This window comes from Astyanax mexicanus, chromosome 7, assembly GCF_023375975.1.
Source record: "Astyanax mexicanus isolate ESR-SI-001 chromosome 7, AstMex3_surface, whole genome shotgun sequence".
NCBI classification, from domain to species: Eukaryota; Metazoa; Chordata; class Actinopteri; order Characiformes; family Acestrorhamphidae; genus Astyanax; species Astyanax mexicanus.
This window is the reverse complement of record NC_064414.1, coordinates 43,925,943-43,943,635: the sequence shown is the minus strand read 5'-3', so window position 1 is coordinate 43,943,635 and position 17,693 is coordinate 43,925,943. Positions and strand designations below refer to the sequence as shown.

At 36.4% G+C, this 17,693-nt stretch overlaps 1 protein-coding gene across 3 annotated transcripts in view; it reads left to right on the top strand.

Moving 5' to 3' along the window:
- The window catches only part of galnt2 (UDP-N-acetyl-alpha-D-galactosamine:polypeptide N-acetylgalactosaminyltransferase 2), a 139,714-nt gene that overhangs the window by 118,070 nt on the left and 3,951 nt on the right, over positions 1 to 17,693 (top strand). For all 3 annotated transcript variants that reach the window (XR_007439919.1, XR_007439920.1, XM_022684543.2), the window contains exons 8-13: positions 996 to 1,083; positions 6,831 to 6,918; positions 9,430 to 9,533; positions 14,167 to 14,293; positions 16,778 to 16,870; positions 16,998 to 17,081. Coding sequence is in view for 1 of the 3 variants with exons in the window: in XM_022684543.2 (XP_022540264.1) it covers positions 996 to 1,083; positions 6,831 to 6,918; positions 9,430 to 9,533; positions 14,167 to 14,293; positions 16,778 to 16,870; positions 16,998 to 17,081 (584 nt within the window). In the remaining 2 variants the exon portion in view is untranslated. The remainder of the gene's footprint in view (positions 1 to 995; positions 1,084 to 6,830; positions 6,919 to 9,429; positions 9,534 to 14,166; positions 14,294 to 16,777; positions 16,871 to 16,997; positions 17,082 to 17,693) is intronic.

Below are 17,693 nucleotides of genomic sequence, written 5' to 3'. Positions count from 1 at the left end.
GATTATTTCTGCCATTTCCTCAATGTTAAAAGGATAGAAGCAGCTGAATGTGTTATTTAAAAGGCTTTTAAATGTCTAGATGTTGTTTAAACATGGAAATTACTGATATTTAGAAAGTAAATATGTAATCTGGGCACTTTAGGAGACACAGACTAAGTTTGAGTGTAAACTGTGAGTGAACCATTTACCCGTCTCCCACTGCACTTCTGACCCCAGCACTTTGTGTAATCCAGTACTGTTACAAATTAATGATTAGTCAACAATGAAATTTGTAATTTATATATGTAATATATCGACTAATCTTTGCAGCCTTAGTACTGACTGGATAAAAGGCGTCTTAAACTTTTGGCCTGTAGTGTACCCAATATTAGGCAGGTGCTTTTAATATTATGGCTCATCAGTGTGTGTTCCAGTTAGTTTGTTTAATAGTCTTTTTTTTTTTTTTAATATATAAAGTTTTCTCTCATTCTGTAGTGAATGGGTGTTGTTTTTAAGTGAGTAATAATAATAATCCTGCTTGTAAACTTAAAAAATGATATTCATTTAACCTAAAACCTGGATTTAGATTAGTATCCCTTTAGCAATGTGATACTTGCAGAGATGTTATTACTGATTTATTTGTGGATAATGCTAAACCTTGAACTATACTGGGCATTTAAAAAAAGCTGATTTTGTGGGATCAATAAAGTATCCATTCATCCATCTGTCTATCTGTATATCTATCTATCCGTCTATCTATTAAATCAGTCAGTACATACTGGTCAGGCCCTGGTGGGATGTTGGTGGGTCAACATAACTGGGGAAAATGTGACTTGAAGGATTGAACATAATATTATTACCCTTATTGTTTTTTGAATTTGTCAAGCTGAAATCCTAATAAAATACTATCTATTGACGTGTGTCATGAGTGATTATCAGTTTCATTCGGTTTGTATTGACTTTTATTCATATTGACTCAGTTTTCTATCTTGTCTTCTTTTATCTCTGGCTTGCAGGACAAGACGCGTGTTGTCTCGCCCATCATCGATGTCATTAACATGGACAACTTCCAATATGTCGGAGCTTCTGCTGATCTGAAAGGAGGTAAATCAGTAAATGTCTTTAGAACTCTATTTCTTGCGTTTCTCTTGGTTTGGGTGGCATCCACATTTTTATATTGTACATTATCTTGATTTACAGGACACTCGGGTCTGACTGAAAAAAAAAATCTCACTTATAAACGTGAAGATGAGAGTGATTCTGATCTAACGTCTGATGTTAAACAGAAGGTGGAAAGAAAACTGAAATTACAGTTTTTGTTTGTTTTGTAGACAGTTCACTAAACTAAAGCTACAGATCCTCCAAATATAAGACAGCTGAGTGCAGCTGCTGACTAACTGACTCGAGTATTGACTTTAAAAACGGACTTTTGAGAGAGTAAAGTTGAGTGACTGGTGTTTAAGTGAGATAAAGTGCTAAATGTGATTAGGGCGTTTTCACACAAGCGCTGTGTTCTCCTGTTAAAATAGGCTCTGGTTAGGTTGTATTCTTAGTTTGGTTTGATTAAACAGGTGTGAGAACAGTAATCACAATCAAGAGCAGATCAAAACAACCCAAACATGCTCTAAAAACGTCCTTAAGTAAGCTAGGTAAGCTAGCTAAGTTAGCTAACAGGCTAAAGACCACAGCACAGGCCATGTTCCAGCTTATTAAGGCTGAAATCAATCGCGTTTTAAAGGTAAAGCCTAATATAAAAGAGCTTGTAGATGAGTGGATGATTTTAGGAAGCATTTCTGACTGATTTGAGAAACATTTCTGAAAATGTTTCACCCAGGTTTGCTTGTTTTCCTTTCTAATTGAATTCAGAACATCAGTAGCTTTGCAGCTATAATGGGCCTATGTTTTTTTTCCAGTCTTTAGTTTTTAGAGCATGACATCACCAATCAGGAAGCTCCCACAGAACCCAATCATGTGGTCATTACAAATGCACATAAATAAATGAGCTTTTTAGCCTTATTATAGATGGACAAAGAACAGTAATATGACACATCATAATTTTGAAATACTGTGCTTATTCAGAGGTGCTGTCATAATGTTTAGATAAAGCGGTATGAAAAAAAAAACATGTACTACTGCAATATGTGTTTCACAATACTATATCTTTTTTAAAAGAAACAGTATAGATTTTTAATTATTAGTTTAGATGTAAAGATTGGTGCATTATTTAGGATTGTGTTTAAACCCCGCCCACTTGATAGCAGTGTTGTACTTAATGTTGTCTTCAGATCCCACTGTTCTGATTGGATAAAAAGTAAACCCTGTTATTCATATTTCAGTAATATAATTTAGTTTTTTATGCTATGACAGGTTTACAATATATTGTAAAATATTGAATCATAGCCCCTGCATTGTGATTCTTGTGAAACTTGTCTCTTGAAAAAAGCGATTACTCTATTAAAACTTAAAAAGGTAAAGTAAAAAGTCACCAGTGTCTGTAAAAAAAGTGTGATTTAGGAGTTGGAAACTTGGAATAATAATGATTATTTGCATAAAATAAGTTTTCAAATAAATCACATGCATTTATGTGTCAACACTGAAATTACTTGTTTTAATTTTCTTCCTAACAGAGTTGAAGTACCTGTTATTATAGACTACTGTATTTTGCTTTTAAGAAAAATAAGTCTAAACTAAAGCAGATTTTGTTTTAGTGTAAAAAAGTTTAAATTAAAAAGAAAATATCTCAAAACTGAAATTATATATATAGGCAAGAATCACAATGCAGGGGCTATGATTCAATATTTTACAATATATTGCAATACTGTGGGAGGCACGATATATCATGAAAAACCTGTCATAGCATAAAAAACTAAATTATATTAATAAAAACTGAATAACTGAAGGGTTTACTTTTTATCCAATCAGAACAGTGAGATCTGAAGACAACATTGAGTACAATATATATATATATATATATATATATATATATAGCCCTACGGAATACATTGTTACCATTTTAATGAGATTGTGCTGCACAGAGTGTGTGTGTGTGCCTAATGTTGTGTGTTGAATGAAATACACATTAGGTATACAGATGCATTTAGTGAGTGTGTGAATGTGATTGAGAGAGCAGGGAGAGAGGGCCGCCCGAATTCCAAAACAGAAGAAAAGCCCTTTGGAATAGAAACAGATCGATTGAATTGGGGGGGGAATGAATCACATTTCCTCTCTATTGGAGGGCGATCCTTCATGCTTTTTGATGTTTAAAAGACCCAGCTCAAGCCCTCCCTGCATAATCTCACCCTGCTCTGCTATTCTGTTTGTTCTTCTCCTCCCTCTTCATACATTATATTGATTAGACTGCAATTTCCTTTCCTGACGTAATTCCCAAATTGTAGGCCACATCCCAGCAGGAGCCCACAGGGAATTGTATGGTGGGCGGGATCTGAAATTAAATTCCCATTATTATCCATTAACTGCTCTGAAAGGCTACATTCTGATTAAATCTATCTCAGCCGTTTCATTTTACTCTTTTTCAGCCAGTTTAAGTGACTGTGTATGTAATGCCAAAGCACCATCAGTTTTGTCTGGAGGCTCGTCGGAAATTTTAGTCCGGCGTGGCTGCGGCACTCCAGAGCTATTAGCTGCTACAGATGGCAGCACAGAGACGGCGATTCTGTTTTTGAGCTGTTCTGAATTTTCTGAAACTTGAGTACTAATGTGATGATCCATTTAGAATTTAGCATTTAGCATTTCCAGATTCAGTTTTCCTCTCCCCAGCTGTTACTATTAGAAATGTGAATAAAGAAAATATAGATTTTACATGCAAAGCTGTTCATGGGCTGAGAGAAACAGTGTGCCCCTGTTAGAATTTCTGGGTTTTGAATAATTTATTTATTTTATTAATTACATCTAAAAGAGACGAGAGGGTAGACAACTAACACTTTATTTTAAGGAGCACAAATGAGCTTATTATTAAGGTCTAGTTCTTTGTTCAATAAAGCCTGCATTAAGCATATTTAAACAAATTATTCACAATGTATTATGCTTTAATGTCTGTTAATTATTATAACATTTACGTGCTATTAGTGTGTAATTTGCAGCACTTTGTTTTATTTTGTGCCAGGTTTATTGCTTTATTCAAGTTCGCAGCATCTTTATAATGAGTAAGTTTGCAATAAATCACTTTGCATCAAGAAGTATTATCACTAATTACAAACCAAAAAAAAAGCACTAAATATGTATTTAATGAGTCAGTGCATCATACAATCCAATATTTATACAATATTTTTGCTTTTGTCAGTATGTTTTTTTTTTTTAAACCAACAAATGTATTATTACATTACATACGTTATTGTGCATTATTTGTTTAAGATTATGTGAAATTGTGTTTAATGCAGAGTAGATGTTCAATTTTAAAAAGCATTGCAGGTTTTATTAAATAAAGAACATGAGCTTAATTAACTTCTAATTTGTATTTCTTAGCAGCAATTACTGTCACCAAGTGCAGTTTACATCTCCCAGTACTAGAGATGGGCGATGTGGCCCAAAAAAAAAAGTTCGATTTTTTTTTTTTTTTAAATCTGATTTTCTATTTAAATCGATTTTTTTTCCCTACTAAAATCTCCTAAAAGTTGCTAGAAGTCGCTAAATGACATCATCACATAATTTGCATAATACATGTTTTTGAAGCTTTAAAGGATTAACATTGTGAGAGAGAAAAATAGTGAGTAAAAAACACTCTAAATATGTTAGAAATGATAATAAAATAAACTCCAACAAATGAACAACTTCTGTTGCTTTTCAAATAGGCAGTCACGTCTCAAAATAACTTTATTTTTACGTAAATTACATAAATCAGTTTTTTGCTTTTAGCTTTTTAAGTTTTCTTTATTTTCAAACCTATTATAGACAAATTGTTAAATAGCTTTTTACAAAGAGGGAGACACTGTGGACGAGGTGAGTGACAGGCAACGTGGTGAATGAGGTGAGTGACTGACTGAGACTGTGTGAGTTAATTTCAGTGAGGAGGGAGGGAGAGAGGGGAGGGGAGGGGCGGGGCTGCGTGCAGGAGAGAGGGGTGGGGCTAAGCTCAGGGGAGAGTCGGTGGTGAAAATTAAAACTCGGAGAAAATCGATTTTCATAAAAACACATCGTCCTTAATTGTTCATTCAAATTAATCAATAAAATCGATTAATCGCTCAGCTCTACCCAGTACTATCAAGAAATTTTGCCCCCTCACAGCATTTTTAAATCTGAGGTAGACCTGCTTTTGTGATTTACATCATTGTCTTGTTGCATGGCCCTGGCCGTGCTTTAGCTTCAGTTCATGGACAGATAATCTGACAATTAAGACGCAATAGAATAAAAAAAATGACTGAAATGAGAAGAAATGCACAATAGTCATTTTCACAATTAATTTTCACAGCACTTTATATCCTCGTTGGTATTGTGAGTAGTTCTTGCCTGGGCAGGGGGTATGATCATCAGAGTGGGGATAAGTGTCTTAGTCAAATGGCAAACCCAGAGTGGGTCCTGGCATTTAAACCTGTAATTTGTGGTTGCAGGCTTCACTCTTACCATTAGGCCACTTCCGCACTCCTCAGCCCACTCCATCGCTTGATGAGCAGTGTGGTCTCTTCCATTGTCTTTTTGGCAGTTAGAAGCAGTTTGTGGTTTTCCACTAAAAAAGAAGAAACAGCTTCCTTCAAACACACCCAAAAACCCAGCTGCTAAACACCAGTATATGAGTGTACATACACTGCCTGCCCAAAAATAGAAAAAGGTCATACTCTAATATTTCGTTGGAACGTCTTTATCTTTGATTGCGCCGCACATTCACTGTGGCATTGTTTCAATCAGCTTCTGCAATGTCACAATATTTATTTTAAACCAGTATTGCATTATTTTTTCATCAAGATAAAAATGCTTGCAGTATTGATGATGGTAGAGTCTGACCTCTGCACAAAGCCTTCTCCATCCAGCACATCCCAAAGATTCTCAATGGGGTTAAGATCTGGACTCTTTGGTGAACAATCCATGTGTGAAAATGATGATCTCATGCTCCCTGAACCCTGAACTCTTTCACAATTCCAGCCCCATGAATCCTGACATTATAATTTTAAAATATACCCATGCCATCAGGGGAGAAAAAATGCATTGATGGAATAACCTGGTCTATATTCAGTATATTCAGGTAATCAGCTGACCTCATTCTTTCAGCACATACTGTTGCTGAACCTAAACCTGCAGACCAACTGCAGCATCAACCCCACATCATTTACTTACTTAAATCGCTTAGTTTTTTTGGCCAGGCAGTGTATGTATGTATATATATATATTTATACACACACAGTAGCCATTCAAAACGTATTCAGTGTTTTTCTTTCATTCTTTATTTATGTACATTATAGAATAATAAAAAATACATATAAATACACAAACTGAGATGCTGATATGAGGTGATTTGAGATGAGCTGGAGCTTCACAGCGTGAAGGAAAACCAGTAACTATTGTTCAGCACCTCCAGGAACTCCTTCATGATGCTGAGAAAACTATTCCAGGTGACTCTCCCTCATGAAGACACTGAGATTAAAATACCAAGAGTGTACAGATCTGCCCTCAAAGCTATATGTGCTATCTAAAGTATAAAACACATTTTTTTATACACTTTTATACACTTGTTGTATACTAAATAATTCTGCATGTGGGTAATTATACATAAGGGTAATTATCTCTGTACAGTGGCGGTAGACTGAACAGACAAAGAGTCTTCACCCCACGCTTTATTGTAGTGTAATGATAGATTGATGATGTGATTTCTAATCTGACTTTTTGTTTTATTGTTTCTGCAGGTTTTGACTGGAATCTGGTGTTTAAATGGGACTACATGACCCTGGAGCAGAGAAGAGCACGGCAGGGGAACCCTATCGCCCCGATCAAGTACGATATGTTCTGTTCTCTGTGTTTAAACAGCAGTTAGCTGCTTAAACGTAGTGAATTATGATTTAATTGAATTGCTGTTTAGTGTAGCGTAGAGCATGATTACCATGATGTATAGGGTGTTCAGTGGGAAGTTGTTAATTGTTACAGTAGTATTCTCTTTAGTAAGTGTGAAAAAAGCCTGTTATCACAAACTTAGAAAGCAGATATGTATCAAACACTAATTATCATGCTCATCTTCTAGAATGTACTGCATGTATATAATAATATACTAATAATTCTATAAATTACGCACATCACACATTATACATTATTAAACTGCATTCACACATTTACTTTCCTCATAGATAAAAACAATTAATCTCAGAAAGGCAAATCAGTTCTTAAAATTCACGTAATGCATAAAACTGAAAGCTCTTTATCTGGGATGCCGTGGTGATGCTGTGTGTTTGCTTGTGTTTGTAAATGGTTGTGCATCCAGGGAATGGACAAGGAAAGATAATTATTAGCTCAAGGGATCAAAGACTAGCAAGGTCTCTGCTGTAAAAAGTAAACTGTGTTCACTTTGTTCAACAAATACGTTAAAGGAGCTTTATGTAATAGTTAAATTTTAGTGCGGTGCAGATGCTGCTTTTGCAGGGTGTGTGTTTAGACTTTATGAGTTTTTTTTACACAGTGATCAAAGTGTTTTGCAACTCTAGAGCTTTTATGAGGATGACAGTGATTACTGAAACGTTGAAAGTAATATGAGCATAAAACGATCATTTGGGGGAAAGGGGAGCGAAGGAAATGAGAGAATCCGCCTCGTATGAGACTTCTCATAAGCCTTTACACAAGTTCTTTAATCTCTGCTCAGAATCAGCTATCTGTTTTAATCTTTAGCTAACAAGTGATGTTCCTTTGATGACTAAAATAAGTATTTTGAGGGGCAAAAGGGAATAGGGTTGTCTTTAGTATCCCAGAAGAATAGACACTAGAACTGGTGCTGTGTTGTACAGACTTCACAGGTATTGAAGTATCTGTACTTTACTAAGTTTTTAAATCAGACTCGTTTCTCTAACATTTTTTTTTTTTAAATAATAATTTATTTCTGTTTTTTTCCCATTTTTCCTCCCAATTTGGCTATCCAATTGTCCCACCCCTTTATGCTTCCCCATCACCAGTGGTGCCTGTGACCCTAGGAGGGTGCGGACAAGACACGTTAAGTCGATCCATCACTGGGCGTGATAGGGAGAGAGCGCCATCTACCCACCCGGAGGGAGCAGGGCCAAATTTGCTCCCTCTGGGTGCCGGAAGCTGATGGCAAGCTACATGAACGGGATTCGAACCTGTGACCTCCCGTTCATAGTGGCAGCGCATTAGACCGCTGGACCACTCGATGCCCTTTTCACTAAGATTTAAATTTAACCATAGGTCGTTATTTACACTCAGTGTCAGAGTTGTGTTCAAATGTATATAAAAAAGATAATTTAAAAAAATACTTTGTTAAAGTCAAGAAATTAGAAGCCCCCTGTAACAATGCTTTTACATTTTTTACAAAACACAAATTGTACTTTAATTTTAATTAATATTGTTATAATGTACGTTTTTTAATTAAACTTGGGATTTGTGTGTCTTTTGTGTACAACCTCTAAAATAGATATGTAAAAAATATTGTCAGAGTATTACAATATTTTGCATTGCAACGCTAAAAAAATTATAATTAATTATTAGTTTACATGTACAGATTGGTGTCAGACAGTGGTTAATTTAGTAGTGTGTTTGAACCTCACCCACTTTATACTTTATACTTTTTTTTTTTGGCGGCACGGTGGCTTAGTGGTTAGCACGTTCGCCTCCCAGCACTGGGGTCTTGGGTTCAAGTCCCTATCTGGGTGGAGTTTCCATGTTCTCCATGTGTCTGCGTGGGTTTCCTCCAGGGACTCCAGTTTCCTCCCACCATCCAAAAACATGGAGATCAGGTAAAATTGGATACTCTAAATTGCCCAGAAAAATTAGATAATCTAAATTGATCTGGTGTGTGTAAGTGTGTGGTATGTATGTAAGTTTGTGTGTGTGTAAATGTGTGTAAATGTATGCATGACTGCCCAGATATGGATTGGCACTCTGTCCTGGGTAAACACTGTAGTGCTCGATGCAGTCCTCCAGGTGGACGGTCGTTTCCGGTTGAGAGTACGCTGTGCGCTATTGGCTGCCGCTTCTCACCGGTGTGTAGATGTGTAAAAACGTGTAAATTGTAAAGCGTCCTTGGGTTTCTAGAAAGCCGCTATATAAGTTGAACTTCATTCAACTTCATTATACTAAATCTGACAGATTCCCCGATATCTAAACAGTGTATCACCTTGCATTAAATTATTATTTTAAATAATAACCTCCATATCCCTACTCCCTACTGAAAGATGTCACTCTGGAACGCAGAGCGTAACATCAGAAAGACTGTCGAGAAATAAACCTTTTCTTGTACTGGAACTTTACCACCTTATGTGATTTTTCTTTCCTGTCTTTTCCCAGGACTCCTATGATCGCCGGTGGTCTCTTCGTCATGGACAAAGGCTACTTTGAGGAGCTGGGGAAGTACGACATGATGATGGACGTGTGGGGTGGTGAAAATCTTGGTGAGAGAACAGTCTGTACTCTCTCAGTACGGAGTTTGAAGTGCTTCTTCTCCCAGGCCGGTGTGACGCAGCTTGAGATAGCACAGACATGCAGTACCAGTCAAATAGTGACACGCATCCTGAGATGCATTGCTTCTCTTGCTTTCCTACCAGACAGTAATCTCACAGAATTAGATGTGACTTAAACATCATGTAAAATAAAAAATTAAGGGCGTTTTTTTTTAACACATCAATGGCAATATGATCATACATCAGCTAGAAGATCATTTAAACTCTTTGCTTTCAGCACTGTTCTGAAAGTGTTTTATCCGCTGTCTGTTTTCACTCATGTCCAAAAATACTCCTGCTATAAGCATATACTGTTGGACTTATGGAGTTACCCAACTAGTCAGTTTTACTAGTTTGTAACTTCCATAGCAAATCCTAAATCAAAACAAAAAACAAAAAAACTTGAGGTTGCTATTCTTAGCTCTTTTTAAATTGCAGTTTAGTGCTGATTAACGACAGCAATAAAATGCAGCAAATCATATTTCAAATAAAAGCTAAACAAATACTCTTAACCTCTACATTCAGTGTTTCTTAGACCACACTTTTACAGAGAAAAATAAACTCATTTACAAACGAATAAAGCACAGGACCTCACTGTACACATCGGCTCTCACAGTGAACTTTCAAACATGGAACAAACATGATAGAAAAGTTATAATAATCAGTTAAATCATCTTCGTTTTGCCACTGACAAATATACCTTACTCACTTTCAGCATGAATTACTGCTGTTTTTTCATTTTCTGACAAGTTGACAGCTCCCCAGCATCTAGTGGATGTTCTAATAGATAAGAAATATGATTACTGAGCTAAAATCTGAAACAGATTAAACCAGATTGTTTTATTGTCACATCACAGTAAAATGTTGAAAAATGTGTTGAAAAATATAGGTGCATTGTCCCTCACATTCGCGGAAAGCACAATAAATACAAATAAAAATTTAAGAATTTTACACATAACTTACCCTATACATACATTAATGCCCTGATGAAACTTTGAATATACTAATGAAAAACATTAATACTTACATATAAACAATTGAATAACATGTAAATCTAAAAGAATATAACCGGATGTGGGAGTGGATGGAGGTCTTGGCAGGTCCAGCTCTCTTTATTCAATTTTTTACTTTATTCTAACTCTGTTCTAAGAATTCGGAGTATGTTGTTTACACAATTAACCAAAACTCCATTTATAATCAGATTATGAAGTCACTGTTGGCCTGAGAAAGTGAAAATAAGGACTTCCTTCTAGGAGTAAAGGTATCCAAAGTTTTGACGGCTCCTTTGGACCTCATAGCTGTGCTTGTCGCGGGCTACTTAGTGCTGGTGTGCACTCTGTAGTGCTGTATATCTCTGTGCTGACAGGAGCTCTAAATGAGGCCTGTAGGGTTTGTGTATTTAGGCAGAGCAGTGTATGTGACACCATTACAGCTGCATCCTAAAAGTGGGCGTATCTCTCGAGCTGCCCAGAACAGAGTCTGGTCCCTGCGAAAGAAATCTGCAGCCCACGCGTCTGCGTTCCCCAGCCTGTCTGTCCACTCGGGTCAGAACGGCTGAACCGGTGCTTTTCTCCCTCCTGTGTTTCTGCCTGTTAAATAGTGCAGTGTAAGTCTCAGGTCTAGTCCATGAGCTCGACTGCTTTCAGATGGAGAATCATATCTGTGGCATTGATGGAAACCGAACGGGAGGAAAAAGAGACTCATTTCACAGGCGCAGCATTTATTACAGCTGCAGTGCTTGTGGAAAAGGTCAGAGGAATTCGGCAAATAATGCCTTCACTGCAGACTGGGAGAAAGAAAGCTCAGTTTCTGCTGCTGTAACGGGTTGAAGGACTGGGAAACGCTGAGTGGGGGAAGACTGCAGTGTCATAGAATCGACCCTGTTTAATAATAGTGTAATACAGTAGAAGTACACAGTTATGTAGCAGCATGGCATTGTGTGTTTAAAGTACCGTATTGTTCTGGCTATGAGGCGCACTTAAAATCTTTCCCAAAACTCAACAGTGCTCCTTATAATCCAGTGCACCGGTCAGGCATTAGAAAGCAGTAAAGCTACACTACTAGTACAATGTTATATTTCTCGCCAAGCTTAAACCTGTCTCGCGGGGAAAAAAACAATTTAGTGTGGACTTTTTAAGAGGGATCAGTAGCGATAGCAGCGTGGTGGCTGAGCAGAGAGCAACTCTCATCAGAAGAGGAAAATTTGTGCATTTGCATAGAAGATGCTTCTAAATGTAAATACTGTAAGTAAATCGTACACGTGACTGTTTCATAGGCAGTTGTAGTAATCCCTTAGCTCTGTACTGTATTTAAAAAATGTTCTGTCTCTGTTAGCACTTCAAACATAGTCTTAGTATGACTGGTTATGGTTATGCATAGTTAAATTACAAGAGATTTAGGAGAACAAAACACAAACCATAGGCTTAATGTGATTGGTTGTGGTTTGCACTTATTGTTTGCACTATATAAGACCTAGAAAAGTTTTAGTTTTATTTTTTATTCTTATTTCTATTTCTTATAGAATCAGTGTGTGAGAGTAGTGCTAGGGGTGGCAAGACATTAATATCATGATCATTCATTATATGATTTTGTAAAATAAAACTAGTTTTCAAGCCATTTTTCATTTTTGACATTTTCTTTAAAATTTTATTTTTAAATCTCGTCTCGTCTCGTTCTCGTGAACCCAGTATTATGTCTCGTCTCGTCTCATGATATTAGTGTCTCGTCACACCCCTAGCACTAAGGCTGGGTGCAGCAGTATTAGCATTGTCCGCTAACCGCAGCGCTAGCTCTTTCGCAGTTCAGAGGTGAGTATATTGGACTGTAGCTATGTGGGACAAACCATTAGCTGAAAGCACCCTGGGTTACCAGGAAATGTAGGGTTCCTCAGTCTAGCACGATCAGGCAGCATTACATTCTAATGCTGCTGCACCCAGCCTTAGTCCTGGAGAATCTTCACAGAAAACTCATACTTAGACAAAATATTGGAAATCTAAGTTTACTGTAAATAAACTGAAGCACTTTACTCACCCAAATAAACAGTTTTCAGAAGAGAAATCTGCATAGATTTTTTGTAGATTTCTTCTTATTATTTCCTCCTTCCTTACATATTTATTCTTCCTATTAGCCGCTCTACAACGCAGCATATGTTCCAAAAACCTGAGAATTATTAGTAATGTCAGTTACCACTACTAAAGACTATTTATTTTATTAAGCACTTTTTTATCATGCAAAATTCTCTCTAGCCTTAGCCTTAAATCAGAACATAAATCCTTGAAAAAATCTGTTCTTTGTGTCCGATTGCCTCCAATTATTGTTGGTATTGTAAGTAATTCTGCATTAGAGTATCTGTAAATCTTAACAGACTAGTTAGACAGATGGGTATGTGAATATGTGAATCAGAAACAAACACAATAGCTAGGAATGAAAACTGAATACATATTATACATAATATCTGAGTAATATTAGTATTACCCACTGTTACCATTCAAAACTGTTGGTGTAGCCTTACTTTATTTTTATTTTTAAGAGGAAGATGGATGATCATCCTGAACTGCTTGAATTTTTGCACCAGGAGTGGCATAAAGTTTTCCAAAAGCAGTGTGTAAGACTGGTGGAGGAGAACATGGCAATATGCATAAAAACTGATTAAAAAAACATGGTTATTTCACCTAATATTGAATTTTGTATTATTTGATATCTGAAAGCTCTGCATCTTTTTTTTTTTATTTCTGTAATTTCTCATTTTCTGCAAATAAATGCTCTAAATTACAATAATTTAATTTGGAATTTGGGAGAAGTGTTGTCTGTAGTTTATAGAATAAAACAACAATGTTCATTTTACTCAAATATATATCTATAAACAGCAAAACCAGTGAAACTGATTCAGAAACTGAAGTGGTCCCGTTTCCCGTTTTTTCCTGTTTTTTATAGCCACAGTTTTGCACATCAACAATTAAAATTACTAAGAGATCAGCTATAAGTCGATGGAATGTGTAAGTATATATAAGATGTTTTTCAGGTTTTATGCTGTGTAGAGTGCAATTACATTGTTAATATGCAAAACCACTGAATATCTAATTGATTCTTAAAATCAGCCAGATGAGCAAAATGGAATTAAACTGGAAATTATGTGCATCATTAGGCTCCTAGGATGCACTGTGCATTACTCTATTATATTAACATTTACATATGATCACAAGTCACATTGTCAGGCACTCTATATTTCTGCTATATATAGAAAAATGATTTTGAAAGTGGACTGATGCTTTTTTAAAGTAAATTTGTGTGCAGTGCGAATTGGTATTTTATTTATTTATTATCATTTATTATTATCATTATTATTCCTTTTTTTAATATAGGTATTATTGCTACTCCTTTTATCATACCATACTATTCTGATTTCATACTAACTGCATAACTTATCATGCATTTTTTTTACCATTTGTTTTAGACCTTATTGTGGTTCATCATTGTGTGTTGAATGTTTGGGAAAAATCCTAAAAATACATTTACAAAAAATCTCTGTATTAACACATCATATAGTAACAGGTTTTGAACGTGTGTGTCTGTTTGTGTTGTTCAGAGATCTCGTTCCGCGTGTGGCAGTGTGGAGGCAGTCTGGAGATCATCCCCTGCAGTCGAGTGGGACACGTCTTCAGAAAGCAGCACCCGTACACCTTCCCCGGAGGCAGCGGCACCGTGTTCGCCAGGTAACTGCTGCTCTGTGCTTTACTGCAGATCTGGATGTAGACTGCTGGAGCTCTGTAGAATCGCCAAGCCTCGTAGTGCTCTCACTTCAGTTAATTAGGAAGCAGTTAATGAACTGATACTCTGAATGAGATTTACTGGAGCTGGAAGACTCTCTAAACCGTGCAGTATAAAGAGCAGCAGTAAGATACTCTGCTGTAATTGCCTCAAGACCAAGTCTCCAGTTTCTGTATAGTCTGATAGTATAGATAAAGAAACCAGGCCTTTAGAAAAGTCTTTACCAAGACGAGGGGTCAGGAACGAGAGCTATAATCTAAACCCACATATAAAAACTCTCTCTCTCTCAGTGGAGCTGAGATTCTATCAAACAAAATGGTGCCTTTTCTGTTGCTTGGCTCTCAGTTAAATTGCTCCACCCAGTGGCTGAAAGTGTAAACTGGCCACTCATGTATGATAAATTACAGCAGATCATTGCTGCCTGGACAAAACCCTGCATTAATTAAAGAGCCCAGTTGCCCTTTAAACTGTGTAAAGATTTCCTAATGAATGAAGCAATCGAAATTAATCTAGAATGAATTGGAATAAATAAAATAATCTGTTAACAGATTTTTTATCTTGTCCTTTAGGCTAGTTTTAGCCCAAAAGTGACACAATGCTTTGCTGTATGGCAGGGTTTTTAACATTTTTAACTGTGCAACCCACTTTTAGGCTCTAGAAATTTAACGACACCCCCCCCCCCCCCCCCCCAACACACACACAAATCAATCATTGGCAGCACAAATTCCGCAATTATAATTCTGTTTTAATTTTTTGCTTTATTTGTTTTTTAGTTTTATGTTTGATTCAGTAAATTAAAACAAAGTTTGGTGCCCAAATATTTGATTCGTCAAAAATTTAGCTGAGAAAACCCATAGAAGTATGCTGCAACCCCCAGGTTAAGAACCTCTGCTGTATGGTATAGAGAGCTGACTAGCCATAGACCAGTATCTGTAAACATAACTATATGTTACCATATTGTATCAAAGGGATCTCCACTGCTTAAAGAACACTGTCCTAACTGTACATTATATTAAAACTGTTAAATTAAATTACATGATGTAACTGTACTATTAATAATACAGTATTGAGTAGCTGTTTAAGATCTGCCACTGCTGATGCATTTTGTCTAAGCATCAAAACATTGCAAAAAATATTGTGTACCATTAACATATTAAAATATCTTAACATATTGTGACATAATATTTGTACTGTATCACCAAGCTTTATCAATGCGTGATGAAGTGCACCACAAGGCGGAATTTATACACTGTTTTTATATCGATATTGGAATTATATTGCATCGACGTAATTAAGAAATGTAATGTTAATTTACTTTTTGCCCATACTGTCCAACCCTAGGTCATAGTAAACAGGTAGAGAGAATACTGAATTACAAGGCAAGGCAAGTCTAATTACAAAAACATGTAACAATAGACATGGAAATAAAAGAACAAAAGAAGAATAAAGCATGGATAAAACATAATTCAAACATAATTAAAACAAAGATAAGTTGAATTAAAAACATGTAAAAGAATAATTGTAATTTAAGAAAATAGTTTAAGAACAATGTTAAAAAAACAAAAAAGAAAAGTAAATACAAGACATTATAATTAAAATAATATTCAGGTAATGAAAAATAAAGAACAACTACTAACAATGTGCAAAGCAGAGAAACTTAATTGAGGGAGCTATCTCACGGTGCTTTCACACCTACTTTGTTTAATCCAGACTTTTACACTTTTTAGTTTGGTCCAAACCAAAGTAGAGGGAGTGAAATGTGTCTTGCGAGCCACAGTCTGGGCCACAGTCATCACCTATTAAACAGTAGAAGGAAAATATCTGGTCTTGTGTTTAAATCTGACTCCCTTTTGTGTGCACGCACATCATGCAGCAGTGCGGGTGGAACAGATTACACTGGTGATTTGTATATCTACTGTAACTGTAGATTAACCCTTATTTATACACTGAAATGAAATAAATAAATCTAAGGGAAATCTGTGGCACTCATTCTGCTATGTGATGCATGTGCACAAAAAGGGAGTCAAAGTCTGTCAGCAACGTAAAATTCAGCACAGCACCTGGAAAGGCATTTTGCAGAACTGGCAACATTCTACAAACCAATTAGTGTGACGCATAAAGAGAAATGCAGCCCACGTAGGTGATGATGACGGAATGTAGCAAAGTTTTTTAATTTCCTTAACTAAACTGTAAAAATGTATACAGCATTATATACACACAAACCATGGTCTGGACTCTGGTAAGAAGCTTCAGGTGTGAGAAGGTTTAGTCCTGCTTCTTAAATAAATGAAATTTGCAATTTTACTAAATAAGATTTAGCTGAAATGAAAGCAGCGTTTGTAGAGCACAGAGCTAACAGGCGATAAAGACCTGTCAGGAAACATTAGCCTGACCTTTCTGCCCTGTTGACGTCCGTCTGTCCCCTGCAGGAACACCAGACGAGCAGCAGAGGTCTGGATGGATGATTTTAAGAATTTTTACTACGCCGCCGTGCCTTCTGCTCGGAATGTACCCTACGGCAAGTGAGTGCGACCTCCTTTCCCTTTACAACATGCTCTTAAATCTGCCCATCCAGTATTTCTGCCAGCTTTGTTTACTTTCTTATTTTTTTAAATGATCTAATAAAAGTAACTCCTTCTTCCTCCTCAGTATTCAGAGCAGACTGGAGATGAAGAAGAGGCTAGGCTGCAAGCCTTTCAAGTGGTACCTGGAGAACGTTTACCCGGAACTTCGGTGAGATCTGAGAATACTGTGTCCTGTATGTGCAGGTGGCTGCACTTCACCTAGTTGCTTCATTACTCATTTAACATTTACACAAATACAGTCCCACCTGTGGGATTTAAACAAACTTGTAGCTTTAGTTATAATTCACAAATCAGCAAATTCATCTGTTAATCAGAATTCCCACAACATACAATAGCTTCTAAAAAATACAAGAATTTTTGTTCCTCCTTATTTGACAAAGTTACAGATTGTTACAGAACTGTCCAGGTTCAGAAAGTGGACCATACCCAGCAAAAAACTCTTAGACCTATTGAGTCAATTTCTCAAGGGGAAGGAGGGATGTCAGGAACATGATGAAACTTATAGCATTAGTTGTAATTCACTGATTCAGCATCATTCATCTGTTATTTAGAATGCCTGCATCATACGGATCTAAAAAATACACGATTTTTTGTTTCTCCTTATTTGATGAAGTTACAGATTGTTTCAGAACTTCAGCAGTGCTAAAATAACTTGCTCTCATCTACAATCTGCTGATCAGACAGCAGAGCATTATCAGTAATAGACTCATCCAGCTCAACTGAAGCAAAGAACAGAACATTTTTAACAACAGGTATCACA